Source organism: Elephas maximus, chromosome X (assembly GCF_024166365.1).
Source record: "Elephas maximus indicus isolate mEleMax1 chromosome X, mEleMax1 primary haplotype, whole genome shotgun sequence".
Taxonomy (NCBI): domain Eukaryota; kingdom Metazoa; phylum Chordata; class Mammalia; order Proboscidea; family Elephantidae; genus Elephas; species Elephas maximus.
Genome location: NC_064846.1, coordinates 157,519,968 through 157,545,034, shown reverse-complemented (window position 1 = coordinate 157,545,034; position 25,067 = coordinate 157,519,968). Strand labels below are relative to the sequence as shown.

At 36.7% G+C, this 25,067-nt stretch overlaps 1 protein-coding gene across 2 annotated transcripts in view; it reads left to right on the top strand.

Annotated features, from left to right (window-relative positions):
* MBTPS2 (membrane bound transcription factor peptidase, site 2) overlaps nucleotides 1-24,319 on the top strand; it is a 53,155-nt gene extending 28,836 nt beyond the window's left edge. Inside the window, exons 6-12 of one of the 2 annotated variants that reach the window (XR_007515756.1) lie at nucleotides 2,109-2,227; nucleotides 3,157-3,337; nucleotides 15,347-15,441; nucleotides 15,799-15,994; nucleotides 17,684-17,759; nucleotides 19,224-19,873; nucleotides 21,349-24,319. Coding sequence is in view for 1 of the 2 variants with exons in the window: in XM_049871409.1 (XP_049727366.1) it covers nucleotides 2,109-2,227; nucleotides 3,157-3,337; nucleotides 15,347-15,441; nucleotides 15,799-15,994; nucleotides 17,684-17,759; nucleotides 19,224-19,446 (890 nt within the window). In the remaining variant the exon portion in view is untranslated. Of the gene's footprint in view, nucleotides 1-2,108; nucleotides 2,228-3,156; nucleotides 3,338-15,346; nucleotides 15,442-15,798; nucleotides 15,995-17,683; nucleotides 17,760-19,223 lie in introns of both variants that reach the window. The other variant, XM_049871409.1, reaches the window with a different exon arrangement.
* The last annotated feature ends 748 nt before the right edge of the window (nucleotides 24,320-25,067 follow it).

The following is a 25,067-nucleotide window of genomic DNA, read 5'->3' as shown; positions in this document are numbered from 1 at the left end:
TAGTGTGTATTTTTTAATAATTTTTAAAACACCAGTTAAACATTTTTACATTAGCCAGTTGTAAGTTTATTTGAGGGTGAAGTAAAAACATTAGTGGCTGTAGAAATGATGCTGTAATTATGATAAGCTAGATCCTTGCCACAGTGATGGTTTGTATTCTATCAGATGTAACTTCTGTGGGTGACTAGAGGAATAAGTATGTAAGTTGTTATTTTAAGTCACCTGGGGACCTGAAAATCACTTCTGTGTGTTTAGAGAAATGAAATCAAATAGTTGTGTTTTGTGTTTTATTTCCAAACTATACTGAGAACAGGTGGGGCTTGATTGAGGTAAATCTTAGCCCCTTGATTTCAGACTTCTAGCCTCCAGAACTGTGAAACAATAAAGTTGTGTTGTCTTAAACCACCCAGTTTGTGGTAATTTGTTACAGCAGCCCTAGGAAACTAGTAGAGCTACCTTGCTGCCTCCATCGCAGCCATGGATTTTCTTTTCCCCTGACCCATTGTGTCATTCTTAAACCCTGGATCATGAAGTGCCGGCTTTTCCTACTCTCATTCCAGTCTTGCTGCTTAGGGTATTAACAGGACTTCGAACCATTTCTTTCCGGCTCAGTCATGGCCAAGGGAGCGATACGGAAACAGATCTGAGTTTTTAAAATTTGGGTGAACTGGAACGATAACTGCAATGAGAAAAATTACAGGTTGAAGCCCTGCTAGAAACCTAATCTTTTTAGAAAACAAGGGCGGTGTATGAGTTGCATAACAACCAAATCTCTTGCCAGTAGGATTTTGAGCAGAATCGGGAACAGTGGTGTCCCCCTCAAAGATGGCGGTCAGCGACGCTGTTTTGAATGTGTGTGCTCTCCACAGGCATGCCAGTAATCCAGTCTAATGCCTCAGGCTCCTGAAAGGGCTCACTACACCTCTTCCGAATCTCCCATTCCAAGGCTTCGACCTGTAATTTTCACATTCCAGTTATCCTTCCGGTTCACCCAAATTATAAAAATTCAGGTCTGTTCCAGTATTGCTTTGTCGGCCATGATTGTACTGGTTCAAACCGCTTCAAAGCCCTAGATATAAACCAGAGTAAAATTGGCCCTCAATCTCATCTAAACCCTTGGTGTTGCTTGACTATTCTTTTATTAAAATAATGAAAGCAAGGGAAGGCATGCCATCAAAGCTATTTCACATTGTTCTGGAAGTTCTAGTCACTGCTATAAGACCAAAACGAAAACAACCAAACCCGTTTTCGTCAAGTCGATTCCAACTCATGGCGACCCCATGGGACAGAGTAGAACTGCCCTATAGGGTTTCCGAGGAGCGCCTGGTGGATTCAAACTGCCGACCTTTAGGTTAGCAGCCTAGCTCTTAACCGCCAGGCCACCAGGGTTTCCGTTATACCTGTATGAAGAAACAAAAGCTGGAATATAGACCAAATTTTCATTGTGCTTTTCTGTGAACCAGTGACAGTAGAGGTGATGGCTTTAATTTTCTTGTTTTTCTATTTTTTCATAGTTTTCTATGTGACTGCAGTTCCCTTTTATTTTTTTATTATTTTTTTTTTAAAGAATGGCACAGTTGCTTTATGGTTTTTAATTATAGTCATGATGTAAAATACATATTCTATTTGTTCCACCAATACTATTCACCATAATAGTTTAATTCTTAAAATTAAAAGTCTCTTTTTCCAAGTGCCACTTGGGTTTCTGCTCCCCAATTCAGCAAGAATTTTTTTTTTTTTCATTTTAACTTTTATTTGAATAATTTCCAAGTGCCTTTCAAAGATCACAAGTATGCTTAAATTGATAACGTATACATTTTCTGGAGAGGGTGTAGTAAGTAAAAGGTATGAATCCTATTAGTGTTAAACTATATTAACCTGTGGTCTTCCTAATTTGGTATTAACATGCTCGTTTTTAGATTTCAGTATCTGAAACGAAGGAGGCCTCTAACTGAACATCTGTCTGCTGTACTAATAAATAGACTCATCTGCCTCACGGCTTCTTCTGGTCACTTTACTAATTTAGCAGAATGCCCAGGTGTTAAGAAGTTCAAGTACCTATATTGTTTCTGCCCTGTAGAGCTTATTCCTTTTTTCTCTCTTTTCAGGTATCTGGCATAATTTTGTCCTTGCACTCTTGGGTATTTTAGCCCTTGTTCTCCTCCCGGTAATTCTCTTGCCATTTTACTACACTGGAGTCGGAGTGCTTATCACTGAAGTCGCTGAGGTAAGTAAGGGTTACTTGGGGGCATTCTTTTACCAGCTTTTATGATGTAATACTTAGCATATTATGTCAGGAACTTTTGTTCAAGTTTTCTTAGTATACATAATGCTCAGTTTCTTGTGAAGAAATTGCTAGAATCCTTTTAAATCTAACAAATAATGATGTGAAACACATTAGCTTTTACGAAGTACAATGGAAATCGGTTTTGTTCTGAATTATGAAGATAGTATCAAGATTTTCTACTTGAAGTTTGTTGATAAAATCCATCATTTACCTTTACTGTTTGTTTCTATTTCTGCTTTTGTGTCAATTGTATTTATTCCTAAGAAGTAAAAACGATGACACCTGAGCTAGCCAGCCAGAACCTGTGCTAGGAGTTTACGTTAATGTCTTCAACTCTGTATTTTGCTCCCTTAGACAGTAATTACTATGATGACATCAAGGCTTTTATTGAGACGTTAGGAAGTAGAAAATTACTTCTGTGAGCAATCGAGTGAGCTTACGTGATTCACTGTGCTGACAGTATTGTCTGCATATTTGGGATTGTTTATATAAGGACTTGTCTTACAGTTTTACCCACTGAGGAAACAGGAAAGAAAGCATTCTTTTTACACACAAAAGAATTAATTAGCAGTTTGAGAAAAACTTGGTTTTCATTTTAATGTTCACGGTCAGCAAGTGGATTTTTTTTTTTTCAATTGCCAAAAATTCAAAATCCTAGAGAATCAAAAAAGTAAATATAATTGTTGGGTTTTATTTTGTTAATTTTCTAGGTCTATATTCATGGATTTAAACCCATTGTAGCTGGATTATTTTCTGCATTCTTCAAAATATTATACTTAATTCACTCAGTGTCCTTAACCATTAGTTGCTCAGATTAATCATAGCTTGTCTTCACAAATTATCTAATTTGCTTTTGCCTTCTTCCCAAGGACTCACCTGCCATTGGACCCAGAGGCCTTTTTGTGGGAGACCTTGTCACCCATCTACAAGATTGTCCTGTTACCAATGTGCAAGATTGGAATGAATGTCTAGATACCATCGCATATGAGCCTCAGATTGGTTACTGTATAAGTGCGTCAACTTTACAGCAGTTAAGCTTCCCAGTTAGAGGTGCGTATCTTTCCTCAATATAATATAATGCTTCAAGCACCACTTCTTGCCATTCAGCGCTCCTTAGAACGTGTCTATGGATTTATTTTGTTCTAATCTTTTCAAAGCATGTCAGTAAAGTAATAGGCCCAAATGAGTAGGCATTCTTCTTGGTAAGTTGGGTACCAATATTTGTTTCCTTTATTATATATTGTTGAACTTCTAACTGATTTCATAATATAGTTGACTTTGAAGAGTCTAGTATCTAATTCTTTCTGCTTTCAAAAAAACTTTGTGTTATCATTCAAACTCAATGATAAACAGTTAACTAAATTCCAGTAATTAAATACCCACCTAATAAAACATTTAATTTACATATATACATATATATCTCTCGAGCCCTGGTGGTTAAGAGCTTGGCTGCTAACCAAAACGTCGGCAGTTCGAATCAACTAGCTGCTTCTTGGAAACCGTATGGGGCAGTTCTGCTCTGTCCTGTAGGGCTACTATGAGTTGGGATCAACTCGATGGCAACTGGTATGGTTTTGGCTTTTATATATATATATATATATATATAAGAAAAACTGTTAATATAAGTAACAAGAAGCAATTCTTCTTTGTATAAGCTTATATCAGAACAGATAAATAACTGACAGCTAATGCCCAACTGGAAACCCTGGTGGTGTAGTGGTTAAGAGCTACAGCTGTTAACCAAGAGGTCAGCAGTTCGAACTCACCAGGAGCTCCTTGGAAACTCTGTGGGGCAGTTCTACTCAGTCCCACAGGGTCACTGTGAGTCGGAATCGACTGGACAGCAATGGGTAGAAAATGCCCAACTAGATAAAATTAAAGTATAAATATTGTATATTAACATACTGTTAGCTAAACACAGGCATGCAATAAGGAAAGATTAAAAAAAAAAATTAAAGGAACTTGACAAACACAAACCGCACTGGAGATTTAGAAAAGACTCCGGTATTCTCAAATAGACCTAAACTTACACAGTTCCAGTGGTAGCTATGTGGATGGTGGCATGTCCAAAGGCACTTGGGGCAGAGTCCTTTTATGTGCCAGACATCTAGTGGAAGTCATCTTGGCATCCAGAGTACCCCCTGAAGTCACGTAGGTAGCTGTGTAGCAGGTGATGGGGTGAAGCAAGTTTCTTCTCAGAACCTACTAAACTTATCTTGAGTTCTTTCACCTCTGAAATATCAGCTCCCCAACTGTGTATACAGAATTTTGGGAGCCCGATTTATTGAAAGTACTGGCAAATAGAAATTATGCTTGCAGAATATATCTTTAAGTCAAGAGATGGCCTGGATACTTGTCCATATCTACTGGTGTTAAGAAATGTGATTAATAATCAGGAATAATTTTACTAAAATATTATGTGTGACAAAGGTAAAGTAGTAAGAACTGATCCTTTAAAATTTTTTCAAATGTAATCTTCCACATACAACCCATTTTTAAGAATTTTTTTATTATAACTGACTTTTCAAACATACATAAAAGTCAAGAGAATGGTATCATGAGCCCTCACGTAGGCTCGCAGCTTCAGCAATTATCAACATTTTGCCAATTTTTTCATGTAATCACTCCACTTTTGGGGAGAGGATTTTAAAGCAAATCCCAGAGATCCTTTTATTTCATCTATAAATTTCAGTACGCCTGTAATAAATTATTTTTTTTAAGCATAACTGCAGTATCATTATCATACCTAACAAAATTAATAGTAATTCCTGATACCCAGTTGATACTCAGTTTTCCTTAATTTTTTTATATAGTTGGTTTAAGTTAGATGGTATGTCTTCTAAGTCTCTTTCAATTTGTAATAATTCCCCCTGACTTTTTTTTTTTTAATGTCATTTATTTGTTGAAGAAACCGGGTCATTTGTTTGTTGAACTTCCCATAATCTGAATTTGTCTTACCTTCATGATACCATTAACACATTTATCTATTCCCGGGATTTCCTATAAACTAGAAATTAGATCTATAGGCTTGATTAGACTGAGGATTAGTTTTGTTGGCAGAAGTATTTCATAGGTGATGCTTGGTACTTCCTCTTGCAGCCTATCAGGAGGTGTGCAGTGTCTGGTTGTCTCAATTTTAGTTAAGTTTGTTCGTTGGGCTAAATTTTAAACATTTTTATCTAAGATTCAAATATTTCTAAATGTTAAAAGCCACTTAAAATCTTCCAAAACCTTTCAGATGGTTGATATGTAACCCACAATGTATTCTTTAAGAGAAATAATTCATTAATTCACACTTCTTAAGTTCTTCATCATTTTCTTCTAGTTCCTCTAAGTTTCTTATAATCTGTATTGAACTACAGGAGCCAAAAGGACACATCAATCAAATAAAGTTCTCTACAATAGGATTGTTTTGTTTATATGCATTTTTAGATGTTTAGAGTTTTTCTTTTTTCTGTCAGAATACAAATGAAAAATTTCCCTGAAATACTCTGCAACTCTTTCCTTATTAACTTTTTAAATATTTCACTATTATGGGTCACATTGCTATATTTTAGGGGTCTTCATTTAAAAACCTAAAATGGGTGTATTCTTTCCATACTAATAAAAAATCAATCCCAAAATAATTTTTCAATATCTACTTCAGAATCAAACCCAAATTAATTCTTCTTCAGTATCTATTTCATCTCTGTAGGAGTGACTGGATCAGTGTACATTTTTATTTTACGTAATTACTCTATCTAATACACCTGTGTGTATTTAATCACTTTAAATTGGGGTTGATGTACTTAGGCAGTTTACAGCAGGAATTTTTTTTTTTATGTATATAATTTATTTTTATTGTTGAGAATACATAGCAGAACATATACCAATTCAACAATTTCTACATGTATAATTCAGTGACACTGATTACGTTCTTCTAGTTGTGCAACCATTCTCACCCTCCTTTTCTGAGTTGTTCCTTCCCCATTAACATAAACTCATTGCCCCCTAAGTTTACTATCTGATCTTGGATCATTGTCAGTGTGATCCCATATAGATAACTCTTAAAAGAGCATAATAGTCAAGGCAGACATTTTTTACTAGTTCAGCTAAACTGTTGTTTGGTTTTAAGACGACGTCAGGGGATATCTTTGGTTTGCGGTTTAAAGATGATCTCAGGGCAATAGCTTCAAGGGTTCATCCAGCCTCCATGGCTCCAGAAAGTCTGGAGTCCATGAGAATTTGAAATTCTATAATAGGAATGTTAATGACTATAAATGTTATTTAAAGGATATACTAGGTTCATTTTAATGGCAGGTTTGGGGCTGTGGACACTGAAGAAAGCTATTGATTAATAGCATTTTCCATGTATCTAGGCTACTTTGGTATCCTTATGAGATGAAGGAGATGGCCAAATATGGTCATACAAAGTGGCCAGTAACCCAAAAGTTGTTCATGTTCAATTTAGAATGGAATTCAGTACACATAACTAAAAATTTCTAGGAATTTATACTATTCAAAAACAGTAAAGTGACTGTGGGAAGATCTGACCTAGGAAGAGCTCATAAGCTGCTCCAATCAATTATTTCTGGCCTCTTATTTCATACCCTGACTCTTCTAGATCAGTGTTAAATTTTAAAGATTTTTATCTAAGATATTACTTAATTGGAGCCCAGGTGGTGCAGTGGTTAAGAGATCGGCTGCTAACCAAAAGGTCAGCAGTTCAAATCCACCAGCCACTCCTTGGAAACCATGTGGGGCAGTTCTACTCTGTCCTATAGGGTCGCTGTGAGTTGGATCGACTCAACGGCAGCAGTTTTGGTTTTTTTATTACTCAATTAAGGTATTAATTAATCAGACTAGATGTTCTTAAAATATTAACAAGTAGATTTCTGGCAAAAGAGAAAATTGTGGTTAATCCACTTGCAATGACTATACATTTTATGAAATTTTGGGACCTACTTTTTTCTTCCGTTAATCCTTTCCTTTTTTTGTTTTTCAAACATTAACCTGCTCATTCACGAACATCGCCAACATAGCCAAGGCTGGGTGAATTCTACCTCTGCCCTTGGTGCAATGGGGCAAGCCTAGGGAGCGTGTCCAAACACTCGCTGGAGAGTGAATGGCCTAATAGTGAATCCAGACTTTCTGGGAAGCCCCAGAAAGGACACTAGACGGGGCTTACAGCCCTTTGCACCTGGCACAGACCTCTGTCTCAGATTTCTGGGTCAGGATAGAAAACAAAAGCTTTTCCACCATTCTTCAAGCCTCAACTTTTAGGATTGTTGGGTGTCCATCTGCCAGTTAGTGATTTCCCTAGAGCTGAAAGTTAAAGCCAATGACTAATGTGGCTCTTTCTTGGAACTATTTTCCTAAAAATTACTTTCCACTCTCTGTCTTTGGTTTGAGGCGCACTCCCATTTGATATATGCACAGAGTTTAAATTCGTTTTTTTTTTTTTTCCTAAAAGCATTATCTTTGGTAAGGAAGGCTGTATTCAACAAGTCTGACATTTGAACTACATTTTGTTTTTTTTAATTTTGATTGTGCTTTAAGTGAAAGCATTTGAACTACATTTTAAGGAGCATGAGGTTGAATACTGAAGGAAACTGACACTAAAATGAATCTACGAGCCCAAACTCAGGCATCCCCCTTGAATAGCCTATATACCTATTCACGGGCGGTGAATGCCCTTAATTGCCTGGCAAGAAGGCTATTCTATTGCCTTACATATATTTAACTGAAGTGAGAAAAGACCCTTCCTGACCTAGTTTAAAATAATAAAAGAAAAACTCCAGAGATCTTTTCTTTTGTACATATTTTGAGTATCCAGGTTGTTTTTATGCCCAACTCCTCTCAATTGTGTGGAAAAAAAAATGTGTCTGTTTTCAGATGTGAGCACCAAGTTACAGCTCAAGGTTTCTCTGCTATCCTAAATTGGAGATAGTGTGTGTATACGTGTGTGCGTGTGTGTGTATATATTTATAATTTTTAAGTACTCGTTACTAGGCACTACTGGTATAAAGTCTACTGCAGAACTGAGAATAAATAGGCTTGCCTTCCCGTGTTGGAGCTCTAGCTATGTTTATATATTTAATAAGCTAGGGTAAGAAAAGTGTTCAGTTCATTTAGGCGATACTGAAAATAGTGGAGACACTGAACTATAGAATGAAAAAGTTTCTTCTGTTCAGCCTATTCCAAAATCGCTTCTGGTTTAGAGCATGCTTTGAAGACTAGACTATTTGTATAAGTATCATAAGGCCCACTTTAAGGTACATTTAGAGTTCTCCCGGTAGTGGAACTATAAAATGGCTCTAGTGTTAGATTTTTCTAATTGTCTTTCAGACTGAAGGTATTTAAGGGACAAATCTAAACTCCTAGAGTTAAATTGAACCAGGAATACCTACTGGACCGCCCACTGCAGTCGTGAATGCTCCTTCCAAAGCAGAAGTGGATTGTCCTCCTGTGGCTGATAGTGCCATTAAAACCCATTGCTGTTGAGTCGATTCCAACTCATAGCAATCCTATAGGGCAGAGTAGAGCTGTCCCATAGGGTTTCCAAGGAGTGGCTGGTGGATTTGAACTGCTGACCTTTTGGTTAGCAGCCGAGCTCTTAACCACTGCGCCACCAGGGCACCAATAAACCAAAAACCAAACCCACTGCCGTCGAGTTGATTCCGACTCATAGCGACCCTATAGGACAGAGTAGAACTGCCCCCATAGAGTTTCCAAGGAGCGCCTGGCGGATTTGAACTGCTGACCTCTTGGTTAGCAGCTGTAGCTCTTAACCACTACGCCACCAGGGTTTCCATAGTAATGCGCTAATGTAAAAATTATCTGTGACATACCCATTTTATAGGTTAAGAATTCAGTGACAGAAATTGGTTAAGCGACTTGTCTTTTGTGTGACCAAGTAGAATACAACTTTTTTTTTTTAATTGATAAAGGCAAACAGAAACATCAAGTTTACTCCACACATAGAAACAAGATATTTAGCTGTGAATTGGAAAAATTCTGTATGTTAGGAATGCACTTAATCTTGTCAAGGCCACGGACTTAGGTCTTGGTTGGAATAATCGCCATAGGAAGTCCCCCTAGCCCAGAGGTCTCAAATTGGTGGTAGCCTGTACACCAAATCCCGCCTCAACTGACTGGATTTATACAGTATTTTTAAAATTTTTAATTGGCTGTCAAGACTTAAAATTCAAGAGGTTTCACATGAGGGCCCAGATTTCTGGTTTCTCTTGGAACAAAATGGAAGATCTGTCAATACTGGGCCCCAAGCTGAGTGGCCTGTCTGCTAACCCTTGAGAACAGAGTATGTACTCTCAAATTCATCACAGTCCTACCACTTCCTATTTTTTCCACACATGACCCACTTCATTTATTTGGTACCTATTTGGCCCCTTTAAGTTTTTGTGTTACCAGACATGCCGTATCAACAGTGATATCAAATTCTCAACTTCCAATTATGTATTTTATGCCATTCTCCAGGAAAGTTTGGTGATTAAGCATTAGTTGCTAATTTTTTAAATAACTGCTAATACAAAGGCAAGTGGCATTGAATATCATTTATGTATTTAATATATATATTGACTTATCCGGAAACCCTGGTGGCGTAGTGGTCAAGTGCTACAGCTGCTAACCAAAGAGTTGGCAGTTCGAATCCTCCAGGTGCTCCTTGGAAACTCTATGGGGCAGTTCTACTCTGCCCTATAGGATCGCTATGAGTCGGAATCTACTCGACGGCACTGGGTTTATTGACTTATCCGCCTTATATGAGACACTGAGGGCTAACAGAAATAACTAAGAAACCTTCCCCTCAAGGAGATCACAGTCTAGTTGAAGAAACAGAAAGTACCCAAATTATTACAGTAGTAAAACCCATTGTCGTTGAGTCAATTCTGATTCATAGTGACCCTATAGGACGGAGTAGAACTGCCCCATAGGGTTTCCAAGGCTGTAATCTTTACGGAAACACATTGCCACATCTTCTTCCTAAGGAGCAGCTGCTAGGTTCAAATCGTTGAGCTTTCAATTAGCAGCTGAGTGCTGAGCCACTGCGCCAACAGGGTTCCTTAATTGTTATGGTACAAGGTTTAATTTAAGTAATGAGAGGCAATATTGGGAATTGTGGGAGATGATAACTGTCCCTCTTGATTGAGAAGATGAGGGCAGGTTTCATAACAGCAGTGCTCAAGCTGGGCCTCAACAGTGAGTTTAACTTCAGGATGCCAAGATGAAAATGAACATCAGCATCATACAGTAGAAGGTGGTCAGGGAACTGCTAGTAATTCAGTTTAGCAAGAGAATAGTATGAGATAATGATAATGAGATAAGAAAGTGTTGGTCTTCAAGTTGTAAGCTATGGAGTTTAGACTTTATTTGGGAGTAGTACAGAGCCTTTGGAAAATTTTGAGTTAGGGAAGTTATATGTTCAGAGCTATACATTAGAAGATTGATCTAAAGCAGTCAGTATGTTAGACAGGTTGGCATATAATAGTGAGGTGGTGTACAAACGTGTTAGGAGCCTATTCAGTTGGGTCAGGTAAGAAGGAATTAGAGTCTGCTCCCAAGTGGGAACAGAGGGAATAGATAAGGAAAAAATTAATGAGGAGGTAATAATTGGTGAGATGTGGCAGGTGCTTAAAGAGAACACTGAGGGTTTTAGCCTGAGTTTATTTTTAAAATCCTGCCTTATACTTTACCATTTGAGCTCGTTTTAGTTACGTAAACCATAACAAATATCACGAGTGAATGGCTTTGAAGAACAGAAATTTATTTTCTCACAGTTCAGGAAGCTAGAATCTCGATTCGGGACACAGCTCTAGGGAGAGGTCCTTCCTTATCTATTTCAGCTTCTAGTAGCTGCCAGAAATCCTTGGAGTTCCTGGACTTGTAGATTCATCTGCCTCTGTTGTCACATAGAGTCTTGTCTTCCCTCTGTGTGTCTCTGTGTCAATTCTGGTCTTGTTATAATTCAACAGTAACAAAGAGAACTCCCAAAAGGAAATCAGGAAAATAATACCGTTTACAATAGTCCCTCCAAAAATAAAATACTTAGGAATTAACCTAACTAGAGATGTAAAAGACTTAGGCAAAGAAAACTACAAAACACTACTGCAAAAAAACAAAAGAGACTTTCATATATGGAAAACGTACCATGCTCATGGATAGAAAGACTTTACATTTTGAAAATGTCAGTACTACCCAAAGCAATCTAGAGATATGGTGCGATCCAAATCCAACAACATTCTTTAATAAGATAGAAAAAATAATCACCAACTTTATATGGAAAGGGAAGCATCCTCAGATAAGTAAAACATTATGGAAAAAAGAAGAACACTACCCAATCTCAGAACCTACTATATAGCCACAGTAGTCAAAATGGCCTGGTACTGGTACAATGACAGACATTTAGACCAATGGAACAGAATTGAGAACTCAGAAATAAATCCATCCACCTATTGACACCTGATCTTCGACAAAGGATCAAAGTCCATTAAATGGGGAAAAGATAGTCTCTTCAATGAGTGCTGCTGGCAAAACTGGATATCCATTTGCAGAAAAAAGAAACAGGATCCATACCTCACCCCATACACAAAAACTAACTCAAAGTGGATCAAAGACCTAAATGTAAAACCTAAAACTATAAAGTTAGTGAAAGAAAACATTGGGACAATGCTAGGGGGCCTGATTTGTGGCATAAATAGAATATCAAGCATAACTAAAAATGCATAAACTCCAGAAGATAAACTAGATCATAGGGACCTCCTAAAAATTAAATACTTACGCTCATCAAAAGACTTTTCCAACAGAATAAAAAGAGAACCTATGGACTGGGAAAAAATATTTGGCAACGACAAATCTAATAAAGGTTTCATCTCTCAAATATACAGAAAACGTCGACAACTCAACACTAAAAAGACAAGCAACCCGGTCACAAAATGGGCAAAGGACATGAACAGACACTTCACCTAAGAGGACATTCAGGCGACCAACAAATAACAAAAAGATGCTCACGATTATTAGCCATTAAAAAAATTAGAGAGATGCAAATCAAAACCATCTCATCCCTGCAAGAATGGTACCGGTAAAAAATTCAGAAAACAATAAATGCTGGCGAGGTTGTGGGGAGATTGGAACTCTCATACACTGCTGGCATGAATATAAAATGGTACAACCACTATGGAAAGCAATATAGCAATCCCACTCCTAAGAATATATCATAGAGAAATAAGAGCCGTCATACAAATAGACATATGCACGCCCATGTTCATTGCAGCATTATTCACAGTAGCAAAAAGATGGAAACAACCTAAGTGCCCATCAACAGATGAATGGATAAACAAATTATGGTACACACACACAATGGAATACTACGCAATGATAACGAGCAATGATGAATCCATGAAACATCTCACATCATGGACGAACTGGAGGGCATTACGCTGAGTGAAATAAGTCAAACACAAAAGGGCAAATACTGTATAAGCCCACTATTATACTCAAGAAAAGTTTTCCACACAAAGAAACAATCTTTGATGCTTATGAGGGAGAGGAAATCACTAACTAGATAGTAGACTAGTGTTAACTTTGGTGAAAGAAAAGACAATACAAAATATGGGGGAAGTCATGCTGGCCTGACAGGAAGACAACTCAGAGAAACACAAGAAAAAAAAAAAAAAGGCAACCACAGTAAATACTATAGCATATACAATCGTACACCAACAGTAAAAGAAAATAATAACTTAGAAGCAGATACATAGGCAGGTACATATGCTGAATAGGGGAAGGAGGGCATATAGGAATATACCCACATACATATATAGATTAGGCTGTTGATATTTTTACATACATCTTTGTATGTCTAGCATGTATATTCATATAGATAATAGAGCACAAAGGGCACAGTCATAGAAGCTTCCTAGACACATTCAAACACCTCAAGAGACCAAGTTACTGGGGCTGAGAGATGGGAACCATGGTCTCGGGGGACATCTAGGTCAATTGGCATAGCATAGTCACAAAGAAAATGTTACAAATTCTACTTTGGTGAGTAGCATCTGGGGTCTTAAAAGCTTGAGAGCGGCCATCTAAGATACATCTATTTGTCCCATCCCATCCAGAGCAAAGGAGAATGAAGAAAACTAAAGACCCAAGGAAAATATTAGTCCAAAGGACTAATTTGGACCACATGAACCACAGCCTCCACCAGCCTGAGACCAGAAGAACTAGATGGTGCCCAGCTACCACCAACAACCACTCTGATAGGGATCACAGTAGAGGCTCCTGGACAGAGTGGAAGAAAAATGTAGAACAAAATTCAAATTCACAAAAAAGACCAGACTTACTGCTTTGACAGAGACTGGAGGAAACCCTGAGACTATGGTCTCCGGACACCCTGCTAACTTAGAACTGAAGCCACTCTGGAATTCCACCTTTCAGCCAAAGATTAGACGGGCCTGTAAAACAAACAATAACACGTTAGGAACGTGCTTCTTACTTCAATCAAGTATACGAGACCAAATGGGCAACACCTGCCCAAAAGCGACGACAAGAAGGCCGGAAGGGAAAGGAGAACTGGACAAATGGACACGGAGAACCCAGGGTGGAAAGGGAAAGGGGGGAGAGCACTGACACATTATAGGGATTGCAACCAGTGTCACAAAACAATCTGTAAACTATCACCTAAAGACAATGAAATAATTTTTTTTTTTTTAAGTGGTTAGATTAAGGCTCCACCCTGCGCTGGTATGACCTCATAACAAAAGAAAATTCCTGTTTCCACACAGGGTCATATTTACAGGTACAGAGATTTCAACACATATTTTTTGGGAGGCATAATTCAATCCATAACAAAGCTGACAAGTGATTATAGGCACAGGTTTGTGCCATTAGTTCTCACAGTTCTCTTTAATATTGTAAATAGTATTTGTCCCCCAAATTAAATGCCCATTCAGTTATAATATGAAACAAAACTAACCACATAACCACCCAACCCAAAGGAAGAATTGGTGCATTGCCTACTTGCTTTGCCTCTGTTTATTCTTGTTACCAAGTGCTTCACTTTGTGTTGGCTGAGGAAAAATAGAACAGCATGTGACTGAGACCCAGTATAACCAATACAAAATGTCCTCCTCAGATCTAGGTTTTTTTTTTAAAAAAAAAACCTATTTGAAAAACAAGCAAACAGAAACCTTTGGCTGAAATACAAAATCCTTGTAAAATTATGTTGCTTATCAACTAGCATTTTCATGCAAGTGCTCCTGAAGACACACTTGTAATAGAAGAGCTTTTTTGTACTACTTGGCAAACAACATGGCTTTGCTCTTGAGTTTGCCTCCTCAGCACATCTTAGTATGGTAGTATGTATGTAAGATTCTAAGTTTAACTGGTCCTTGTCACATGTGAATTTATACTTTACAAGTTCGATGTGTTGAACGCAGGAAATCTTCCCAAACAAAAAGAAATCATTTTTTGTCCCATCTGTATCCGTGATTTAACTTCTTTATTCTGCCTCAGATACAAGTGAAGCAGTCCAGCAGAGAACTTTTAGAAGCAAATAAATAATGGAAATAAATAGTTGCCCTGTTTCTGTTGTTTTCCAAAAATGATAACTGGATTGTGCAGGCAAATGTGTGTACATCTGTGAGGTCCAACAGGGCTGCCCTGGTTCTTTGGAGACAGCTCCAAGGTAAGCCTGGGGGTGAGATAAGTATTTGGAAACAATAGGGATGTCCTCAGTGATAAGAGTCGCTTAGCCATCCTCTAAGTATTTGCTCTTGGCCACCTGGAGTTCTTATTGTGAATCCTATTGAAACCCTGGAACTGCAGCTCTATGGGTGGGTTCAACTAACCTAGGGTAAGCGTTGCTTCTCGATTGGATGTATCCCTCTTTTTTTTTTTTTTTAATGTAAAATCAAACTGCAGCAAGCAACCATCAAGCTGAATTTTGAATTATACCACTGTTCCCAAATTCACATGCAATGTTACTTTTTTTTTATCTTGAAAACAAGATTTTTTTACCAGTGTAGTTCTATGTAACAGATTCTAATGGACTGTATTTCTCTTTAGCATACAAACGGCTAGACGGTTCGACGGAATGTTGTAACAATCACAGCCTCACAGATGTGTGCTTTGCCTACAGAAATAATTTTAATAAGCGTTTGGTAAGTTGTCCCTGAAGCAGTCTTGCTTGTCTGATATAAGCATATAGAATTAACATGAAATCTATTGAAACCTCCCTTTTGCTCTGTCTGCTTTGTATCATTTTATTAAAGTGTCTACATTTCAGATGTCACATTTCATCAGAGAATCTTCAAAAATTTATAGTGGTAATATCTAACGTGGCCAAAATGGAATACTTGAATCTAATTTGTAGGAGATTATGCATAAATGACATTTCTTTCATATGAATTTCATTCCTAATATGTTAGATGACATGAAAGATATTTAAGGAATATAACTTGGATTTTTCTTGTTAATAAACCACTTTTAATATTGACTAATTAATATTTTGTTTGTAGCATACATGTCTACCTGCCCGGAAAGCAGTGGAAGCCACTCAAGTTTGTAGAACCAATAAAGATTGTAAGAAAGGCTCTAGTTCAAGTTTCTGTATAATACCGTCTTTGGAAACTCACACTCGCTTAATTAAAGTGAAGCACCCGCCTCAAATTGATATGTTGTATGTAGGACATCCACTGCACCTCCACTACACAGGTGGGTATTATTGTGATAGACCCTCAGGAAATCATTAAGATCACATATATTCTCAGTGATGGAAACTTAGTGCTAATCCTTGCACTGATTTCATTTATTATAAATTTGATCACTTATCAAAGTCTTGTTAATTTGTTCTTAAGCATTAAATGATATTTAGTCAGTAGGAGAAAATCTGAGTTTATAAAGCAAGTTGCAGCTGAGTCCTATTTGTGCCTATGGAGAGTAACATGTTTTTCCTTCACCACCGTTTATATCCATGTCAAATGGATAATCACTCACATATTCTCTGAGAGTTGATTATCTGAACTCCCCAGAACCATGGGGAGCAGCATACCCCAGAGAAAGCCAGGATGCATGAGGATGTGACCATAAAGTAATGACACATGAATTTTATATGAATATAATTTCAAAACTGGGCCAATATAATTGTTTTTAACAGTGATAACATGATTGGACTAAGTATATAGTGTCTTCATATGGCTGAAGATCATATAATCTAACACATTTGTTGTACAAGATTTTTCGTTTCCTTTTGTATTTTGTACAGCAGCTTTGAGATATAATTCACATACCATACAATTTGCCCACTTAAAGTGTACAATTCAGTGTTTTTTGTATATTCACAGAGTTGTGTAACCATCACCACAATCAGTTTTAGAACATTTTCATCACCCCAAAAAGAAACCTCGTACCCATTAAGCAGTCACTCCTCACTCTCCCCTAGCCCTAGACAGCTACTAATCTACTTTCTCTGTGCGTAGATTTGCCTATTCTGGACATTTCATGTAAATGGAATCATACAATATCTAGTCTTTTGCCACTGGCTTCTTTCACTGAGCATAATGTTTTTAAGTTTCATCCATGTTATAGCATGTATTAGTATTTTCCTTTTATTGCCAAATAATATTCCATTGTATGGATAATACCGCATTTTATTTATCCGTGAAACCATTTGCGTTTTATGTTACTCTTTAAAAGACTCTCTCGTGGCTTTATAATCATATCCGAAGATACAGCCTGGGTCATTCTCCTTATTCATTAGTTTGACACTAAGTGATCTAGACTGCAAATATTAAATACATCTTCAACAACTGAAGAAAGATTACCAATTAGGGTAATTAAGAAGTGTGTGCCATTGATAATTATAAGAGAGTTTTTAAATGTTTTGAACAAAAACAGGACTATGGGATCCACAGAGTGGAAGAGACCTTAAAAATCTCCTAGTCTTAATCTTTGTATTAGCAATGAAGAAAAAAACTGAGACCAGAAAGAAATTAAGTGTCGTAATAGTTGGAGGTAATGTGAGTTTAAGGTTATGCTGCTTTGAAAGGTTATGGACTCTTTTTGATATAAATTCTAGTATATTTTTAAAATTGGTCTCTGTATTTGGCAGCCACATTTGGTATACAGTCAACTTTATTTTATTCTCACTCAAAAATACATTGGGACGTAAATTTCTGCCTTGCGCTGGTTTGTATTTGATGTTCTAGGATAACCATTTGTTTTTATATGTGAGGCATATGGCCTGCCTGCGTTTCTCTGGGAAGGGCTTTGCTCAACAGTTTAATAGACTAGCCCAATTCGTGACCATCTGTTACCAAGTCTGGCTCAACACTGATAAAACTCATAATGCTGTTGCTTATCTGGTATGAATAATATTCATTATTACCTATTTTTCTCTTTTAGTGAGCATCACCAGTTTTATCCCACGTTTCAACTTTCTAAGCATAGATCTGCCTGTGGTTGTGGAGACATTTGTCAAGTATCCTTCCTAGTGTGAAAAGATTTGTAAAGTGTGTTACTTTGGGCTTGAGCAGTCTTGCCTTGAACAGACACAAAGACCTTACGAGTATCAATTAATTGCTAAGAACTAAAAAAGTGATGTTAAAGTTGAAAGAGATCAGCTTGTATCTAGGAGGGAAAAAGTCAGAGGAGAAAGATTGGTCAGGGAAGAAGAAAGGTTAAGATATGTAAGGGATGGAACCCACATTGTAAATTGAGAGTTGACTTTACAGGTCTAAAACCTTTTTAGTAAGTTTATAAAGGTTGAAAGCCTGACTTACCCATGACGTGGTGAGTTCTGCCCCCTCGGGGCCTGTTAGCTCTGACTAAATGGAGGACTCTTACCAGGAATTATTTTTTATTCTGTCGGTCCCAGGGAGGAATGGGTAGAGGAGATCAAATTGATTTCCACTACTAAATTAGAAATTCAAAGGACAAAAATCTTAACTGGTATTTAGGGTATTATATTTGCATGTAAAAGATTAACATTTTAAACTTTCACTTAAAGCACAATAAAAAAAGATTAAAATTTTAAAAATTGTGATGAGGAGTGAGCTACTTGCATCAGGTGGACACTTGAGACTATATTGGCATCTCCTGTCTGGAGGGGAGATGGGAGGGTGGAGGGGGGTTAGAAGCTGGCAAAATGGTCAAGAAAAGAGACTGGAAGGAGGGAGCAGGCTGTCTCGTTAGGGAGACTCATTAGGGAGTATGTAGTAAGGTGTATATAAGTTTATATGCGAGAGACTGGCTTGATTTGTAAACTTTCACTTACTTTTTATTGTACTTTCACTTCAAGTACAATAAAAATTATTTTTAAAAATTTTTTAAAAATTTATTATTATGGAGAATTTGAATAAACTGAAAGGTAGAAGGGCTCTTTAATTTTGTTGCTTTTAAAGCTCTATTACTTTCCTCAACGATTTGGAAAACAGTTACCAAAAAAAAAAAAAATGCATACAATCAAGACTATACCCTGTAGATTCTGCAGCTTTGTCTCAGAGAGATTTATGCTATAAACTTATAGATGATGGTAAAATAAAGTAGGGTTCAAGGGTCAACATAATTATGTTTCCTAGTATATAATAATACTTTGTAATACTTTATGAGGATCAAAAAGTAATTTTCCCTCATTTCTTATTCCTTTCATATTTCTTTTCCTTGTATTATTAAAGAATTCATTGTAGAGTGGCTTAGTTTATAAGTGGTTGGCCTTTATTTTTCTAGTCAAGGTTTTTGGACTTTGAAATAGTATAAATTAATTTCTTTTAAATAGAGATCTAAGAAGGAATGGCCTGTATGGGTAGGCAAAGATTTTTTTTTAAAAAGTAGAGAAATCAACAGTAATGTCAAGTTCAGTAGTGTTAACATTTCTTCTTCTGACCGACTGAAATGTTGTTTCCACCCAGCCCTCACAGTCTGCTCCTTAACAGATTTTAACCAGATACCTGATTTCACTCTCCGGAGCTCTGGCTATCGTTAATGCAGTGCCCTGCTTCGCTTTGGATGGACAGTGGATTTTAAACTCTTTCCTGGATGCCACCCTGACCTCAGTAATTGGAGACAGTGATGTCAAAGATCTGATAGGATTTTTCATCTTGCTTGGGGGCAGTGTGCTTTTGGCTGCCAACGTGACCCTGGGACTCTGGATGGTAACAGCACGGTAATATTTGCAGTCTTCCAACGGAATCTCTGAGTTACGGTATACAGCTGTGAGGTAACATCCCTTGCCATTCAAAACCTGACTTGGTGTGAAATATAAAGTGCTTCCTTAAAATGACATCTTAGCCAACAACTTTGAGCCCCTCCTATCTCCAGAGTATCCAGACTCTGGGGTTGAGGACAAACAAAACAAACGGAAGGCATAGTACCTGACAACATTCTAGTTTTAAAGTTTAAGCATACACACTTCAGTTGCTATGGAGCAATTTTTAAAGAACTGAAAATTCCTGTAATACCATTTCATGTGACTACATAATGTGTTGAAATAGAGTAAAACAGAATAAAATGGAATGGAATTAATCAGGAAAAACGTCTTGAAAAAGCATCGTTAATCAGGATTTGAAGGAGACCAGACTTTGGCCAAGTGGAAGAGTAAGTGTTTTCTAGGCCTGTATCTCTTGTCCTGCTTGAAAAGTGTTTTAAAATTTAATGGTATATTGTTTTGTACTCTGAAAACTGAGGCCTGATTACATAATAAAGTTCTATAAAAGAATCTGCTGATGTGAAAGGGAAAATCTTTCTCAAAAGATGCCAAGTAAACATATGGGAAGTAGGATCTATGATATTGTGAGACATGTTTTCCCCCTAAGAGTTGCCTCCTTGTGTCTTTGTACCTTCCTAATATTTTTTTTTTTTTAATGTCACTAGCCTCAATAGTCGGCATGAGCTGCGAGCAGGTGTCTCACGCCTGCAGCATGTGAGATGCGGCAGTCAGAGCTGAGCAGCAGAACTGAGCCAGGGCTTCTCACAGATCGCAAGCTTCACAGGTCACAAGCTTCGAAGCTTGGAACCCTTCCAGGGTGTACTGTAGACGTTTTCTCTTGCGCTGCTGAGGCCATATTGGGCCTAGCTCTTGGGTTCCTGTCTTCGAGAAGCAACCACTTTAAGCCCTGAGCCATGTTCTGTCCTCACCAGCTGCTCCCATGTTTCACCGTGTCGGGTGATGAAACACCTAGCCCTTGCTTTCCACCTTTGCCCTAAGCTTCCAGTGTGGGTCCACTGAAGACTTTGTAGTACAATGAGAATGGCTATACACAAGTACAAACATGGGTTTGTTAGAGCTTGGGAACTGACTCTTGAGCCCAAAAGGGTGATGCCTGGTTCAAAGTCATTTGGACTGGAGATACCGCCCTGGGAAATTGGGAAGTTAGCAGGCCAGTATGGAGATACTGGTCTTACAGGTGTATAAGCATGCCGTTTCTTTGGTGAAAAACACATGCTTCTCTCATATACTCAAGAAGCAATGAAAGGCAATAACTCTTTTGACAACCATGTGTCCACCTTCTTCACTAAGTGAACTATTCTATGGCATTACCTTTTTCAGATCATTGAGTTGCTCTTTGAGCACTAGAATTTTTAGTCATTTTTAAGAAACTTTTAAAATTTTATTACAAATTTGCTTCTCTCCTGAAACAAGTTGTATATTGAATATAATTTTGACATTTTACTAATGACTCGGGGCTATCAGTGAATACCAGTACTAAAAGCAGAAAAATGATCCCAGGAGGAAAATATGGCATTTGTTCTATCCTTAGGAAAACAGTCATTTGGGATCAACATTTATTAGCATTGTACTGCTCAGACTTGTGCAGATAGTAGAGCTTGAGAAATGCCATGAAATATATGTGCAGGTCTATTTTTTTAAGAACTGAGAAATCCTATCCATTAACATCTTTTTCTGGGTTAAAAAAACGAAACAAAACTTATTTTAGCTGTTAAATTCCTTGGTTTGTTGAACCATATTGGGAACCACTTTACTAGGAAATTGAGCAGATCAGTAAGTACCATTTTGTTTAGAAATGGCCTCATTAGCTAAGAAAGGAAATGTTACATGTTTGTCTCTTCAGCTCGATTGTAGGCACTTCTAGAGCAAGGACCATGTCATGTTCATCTTTGCATGTCTGACACAGCGCATGAGACATCGTAAGTGCTTAATAAACGTGGTGGAATGGATGGCGAAGAGTGTTATTTATGGAGTAGAAAAGCATGTTTCTATTTAAGTAAGCTGTAAAAAGTATTATTAAATATTTACTGTAAATATGTTAACATGAAAAAACAACTTGGAAGGTCTTTGTGTCCCTAGTGTATTATCACCTTTCTGGACATAATCCACTTTTGTTTCTGTGGATTGACTAGAAAAATTAATGCTTTTAAGGATTTGAAGAAAGTGTTCTTTCTCTGTTGTCACTTTAACAGTAAAACCTTATTCTCAGTGTTCCTACTCTGCGTTGTTTACATTTTTGAGGGTTTTTTTTTTTTAATCACCTATAATCTGTAAAGAATACACATATTCTTTTCAACATCTCAGTTTGAAAAGACGTACAGTTAAACTTGACCTTTTAATAATTGTTCTTACAGGTCACTGTCTGTTCTGACAGTAAATTGTAAATGTATGCTTTATGGCTATATAGCTTTCAGTCATCATTTCGTCCTGTGGTATTTATTGAATGTCCACATAACTAATGGTGCACAAGTATTTTTATTCTAGAAATCTTTTGACTGTGCTGTAATTCATTCTTAAGCTTTAGCTTGAAGATACCATAATTGCTGGCATTTGATGTTTAGCAATAAAAGAATAAATGTACCAGCATTTTATGTTTCTCATCATCTATGTGTTGTCTTCTTTTAAATTTGTACTCTTTTCTGTCGAAATTGTTCCTTTTACATAGAGTAAGATCCTAGTCATTTTTAAAATTATTGATTCTACAAGCAGCCTTCAATTTTCATTCAAGTCATCTGTACACGAGTGTTAACAGTCCAAGGAGAGAAGCCTTTTTAAAATGAGGTTCTTGCATTCTTGCTATGGTTTTGGAAATAGCCTGTTAATAGATGATGGAAGAGGACTATCTTGTTTCCTTTCATTAGTGTCTGACAGAAGTCTTCTGTAAGTTACTCCATGTTCTAGAAATTCTCGAAGGAGCTTTAACTATGACATTTGGTTCTTCTTGACCTTCTGCCCTAGCACTTCCTCCCTTGTCCCTAGCACCTCCCACCCCTACACACTTACACATGCGCACACACACACACACACACTTACAGTCACACATTCTCACAGTTACTAAAGGGCAGGTAAAATAGGCTGGGAATTTAGCCCAGTTCCTGATTCGTTAGTCTGTTATTCCACTCCTTCTCTCCTCTGACCCCATTACTCTATAGTTGAGAGCCACAACACTAGATAACTGATTATCTAAACCATTTTTATTCTTTTTATTTTAATAGCTTTGTTGAAATGTAATTTATATACCATGAAGGTCACTCATTTAAAGTGTACAATTCATTATAAACAATTTTTCTTGTATGTCTAATCAAACATTAGTATACATATGCTTTCATAAAACCCAAGCTTTTAAGTGAACATGTGATAAAAGACTAGAAAGAAAAAATGCATTTTTAGTTATTTCCAAAGTCTTTTCATTCTGGAGTGATTTTCAGCACTGGAATAGAGTTGAATAACAAATTTAAGGTAAAGCATGTGTGCATATACGTTCTTTGAGACAATGAGCTTTTTTAACCAGTGTTCTACAGTATTTTAATTTTGAAGCTGTTCTTTCTGTTTAGGCCATACCAGTTTGAACAATCCATTGTCTGTTTTTTCAGACCATGGCAAATGAGCTCAGTGAAAGGAAAGCCTGTATCTCAGAATTTACTGATGCTGCAGTAGGTTATACTCAGGATAGAGGTAGAGAAAAATGGTTAAAGGACGTTGCAATTCTAGTTCCAAGCATTATATTGTGTAATTTATTTTCCCATCAAAGAGAGAAGGAAATCATTACTTTTTAGTTTTCTTTATTTAAAAATTGATGGATATTCAATAATTGTCCCTTTTTATTAATGAAATGATTCTCAAACTTTTCTATCTTGATACCACCAAATCAGACAGTAGAAAACTATCTACTCTGTACACCTTTTAGGATATTATATGTCAAAATAAGCTTTTTTACAACTTCGTTTTTAATTTGCATTTCTTTGGTTAGAAAAGAGGCTAAGCTTTTCTTTTTTATTTAATGTATGTTCTTTTGTAAATTGTTTATCCACAGCCTTTGCCCATATTTCCCTGGGGTGGTCCCTGCCTTTCATACTTTGTTCCTAGCATTCCTTTTTTAACCTTTCAACCACTTTGTTTCCCTCCTTTAATGATTTCTAATTTTCTTTCTAGGCTTTATATATTACCAGAAATCTACAGCAGGAGGTAGCACTTTGCAATTTACAGAATATTCACTTCTCCAGTTCAGAGCACCTCCTTTTTGTTATCAAAGTACCTAGGAAAAGAGGTTGGTAGTCAGAAGTTTGCTTTGGTAGAATAGAATTGGAACATAAAGAGATAGATAGTATAAAATTTTCAGCCTTTATAAAAAATGATTTCTTACTAGAAAAGAAATACACACTCATTATCGAAAACATATTAAATGAAATTAAATTGCAATTTGTTGGGGAAAAAAAAGGAGTACATTATACTGATAGGCTGCTTTTTAAACGTGACAACGTTATATCAAACATTTTCTCATGTTATTGGTATTCTTCTAGTGTTATTATCCGTTGTTCAGGAGCCCTGGTGGCGCAGTGGTTAGCTCGGATGGTAACCAAAAGGTCGGCAGTTTGAATCCACCAGCCGCTCCTTGGAAACCCTATGGAACAGTTCTACTCTGCCCTATGGGGTTGCTAGGAGTCGGAATCGACTGAACGGCAGTGGATTTTGGGGGGGGGGGTTAGTGTTATTTTAATGACAATATGATATTGCATTGTTAAATATGCCATAATTTAATCAACCTCTGTTATTTTCAGTTTTGCAATATTACATACAGAATTGTGAGGACTATCTTTATAACTAAGTCGTTTTGCACATTCATGATTTTTTTAATTCTAGAAACTTAGGAAAATCCTAGAAGAAAAATTGCTAACTTAAAAATATGTACATTTACATATACATTGTAATGAAATTTTTTTGTTAGTTGGGTAGGCAAAAATGCCATCTCATGTTAATTTCCATCTCTTTGATTAGAAAAAAGGTTGGACATTTTAAAATGTGTTTATTGGCTGTTGTGTTCTTTTTGTTTATCTACATCCGTTGTTCATTTTTCATGGAAGTGATTATTGTCTTCTTACTGCATTTCATCATAAGCTCAGCTGTACCATTTGATTTGTTACATGTGAATATATTAAAACTTCATTTTAAGTATAATGCTTATTTTTACATTTGCCATATGTTTTCCACCTTTGGTGATATACTTTGAAAGTCTTCCTCACCCCAAGATTTTATAAATGTAATAAGTGAGATTATCTCTTATTTGATATAATATTTCTCATTTATATAGGAGATAACTCTTTGTTATACTTTTTCAGTTCAGTAATACGATGAAGTGAGTATATGTTTCATGTGTTTTAATTGAATGGAGTGCTTAAACAGTTTTTTTCCTTAAGGTATTTGTATTTTTATTGAACTAGTGTTTCTCATTTCTAAACAATAGAGACTAACAATCTGGAGATTATCCTTGATGCATATCATTGTCTAAAGATAATGTTTTCATCAACCTCTTAATTGAAATATTTTTTTACTTCTTAGATTTTT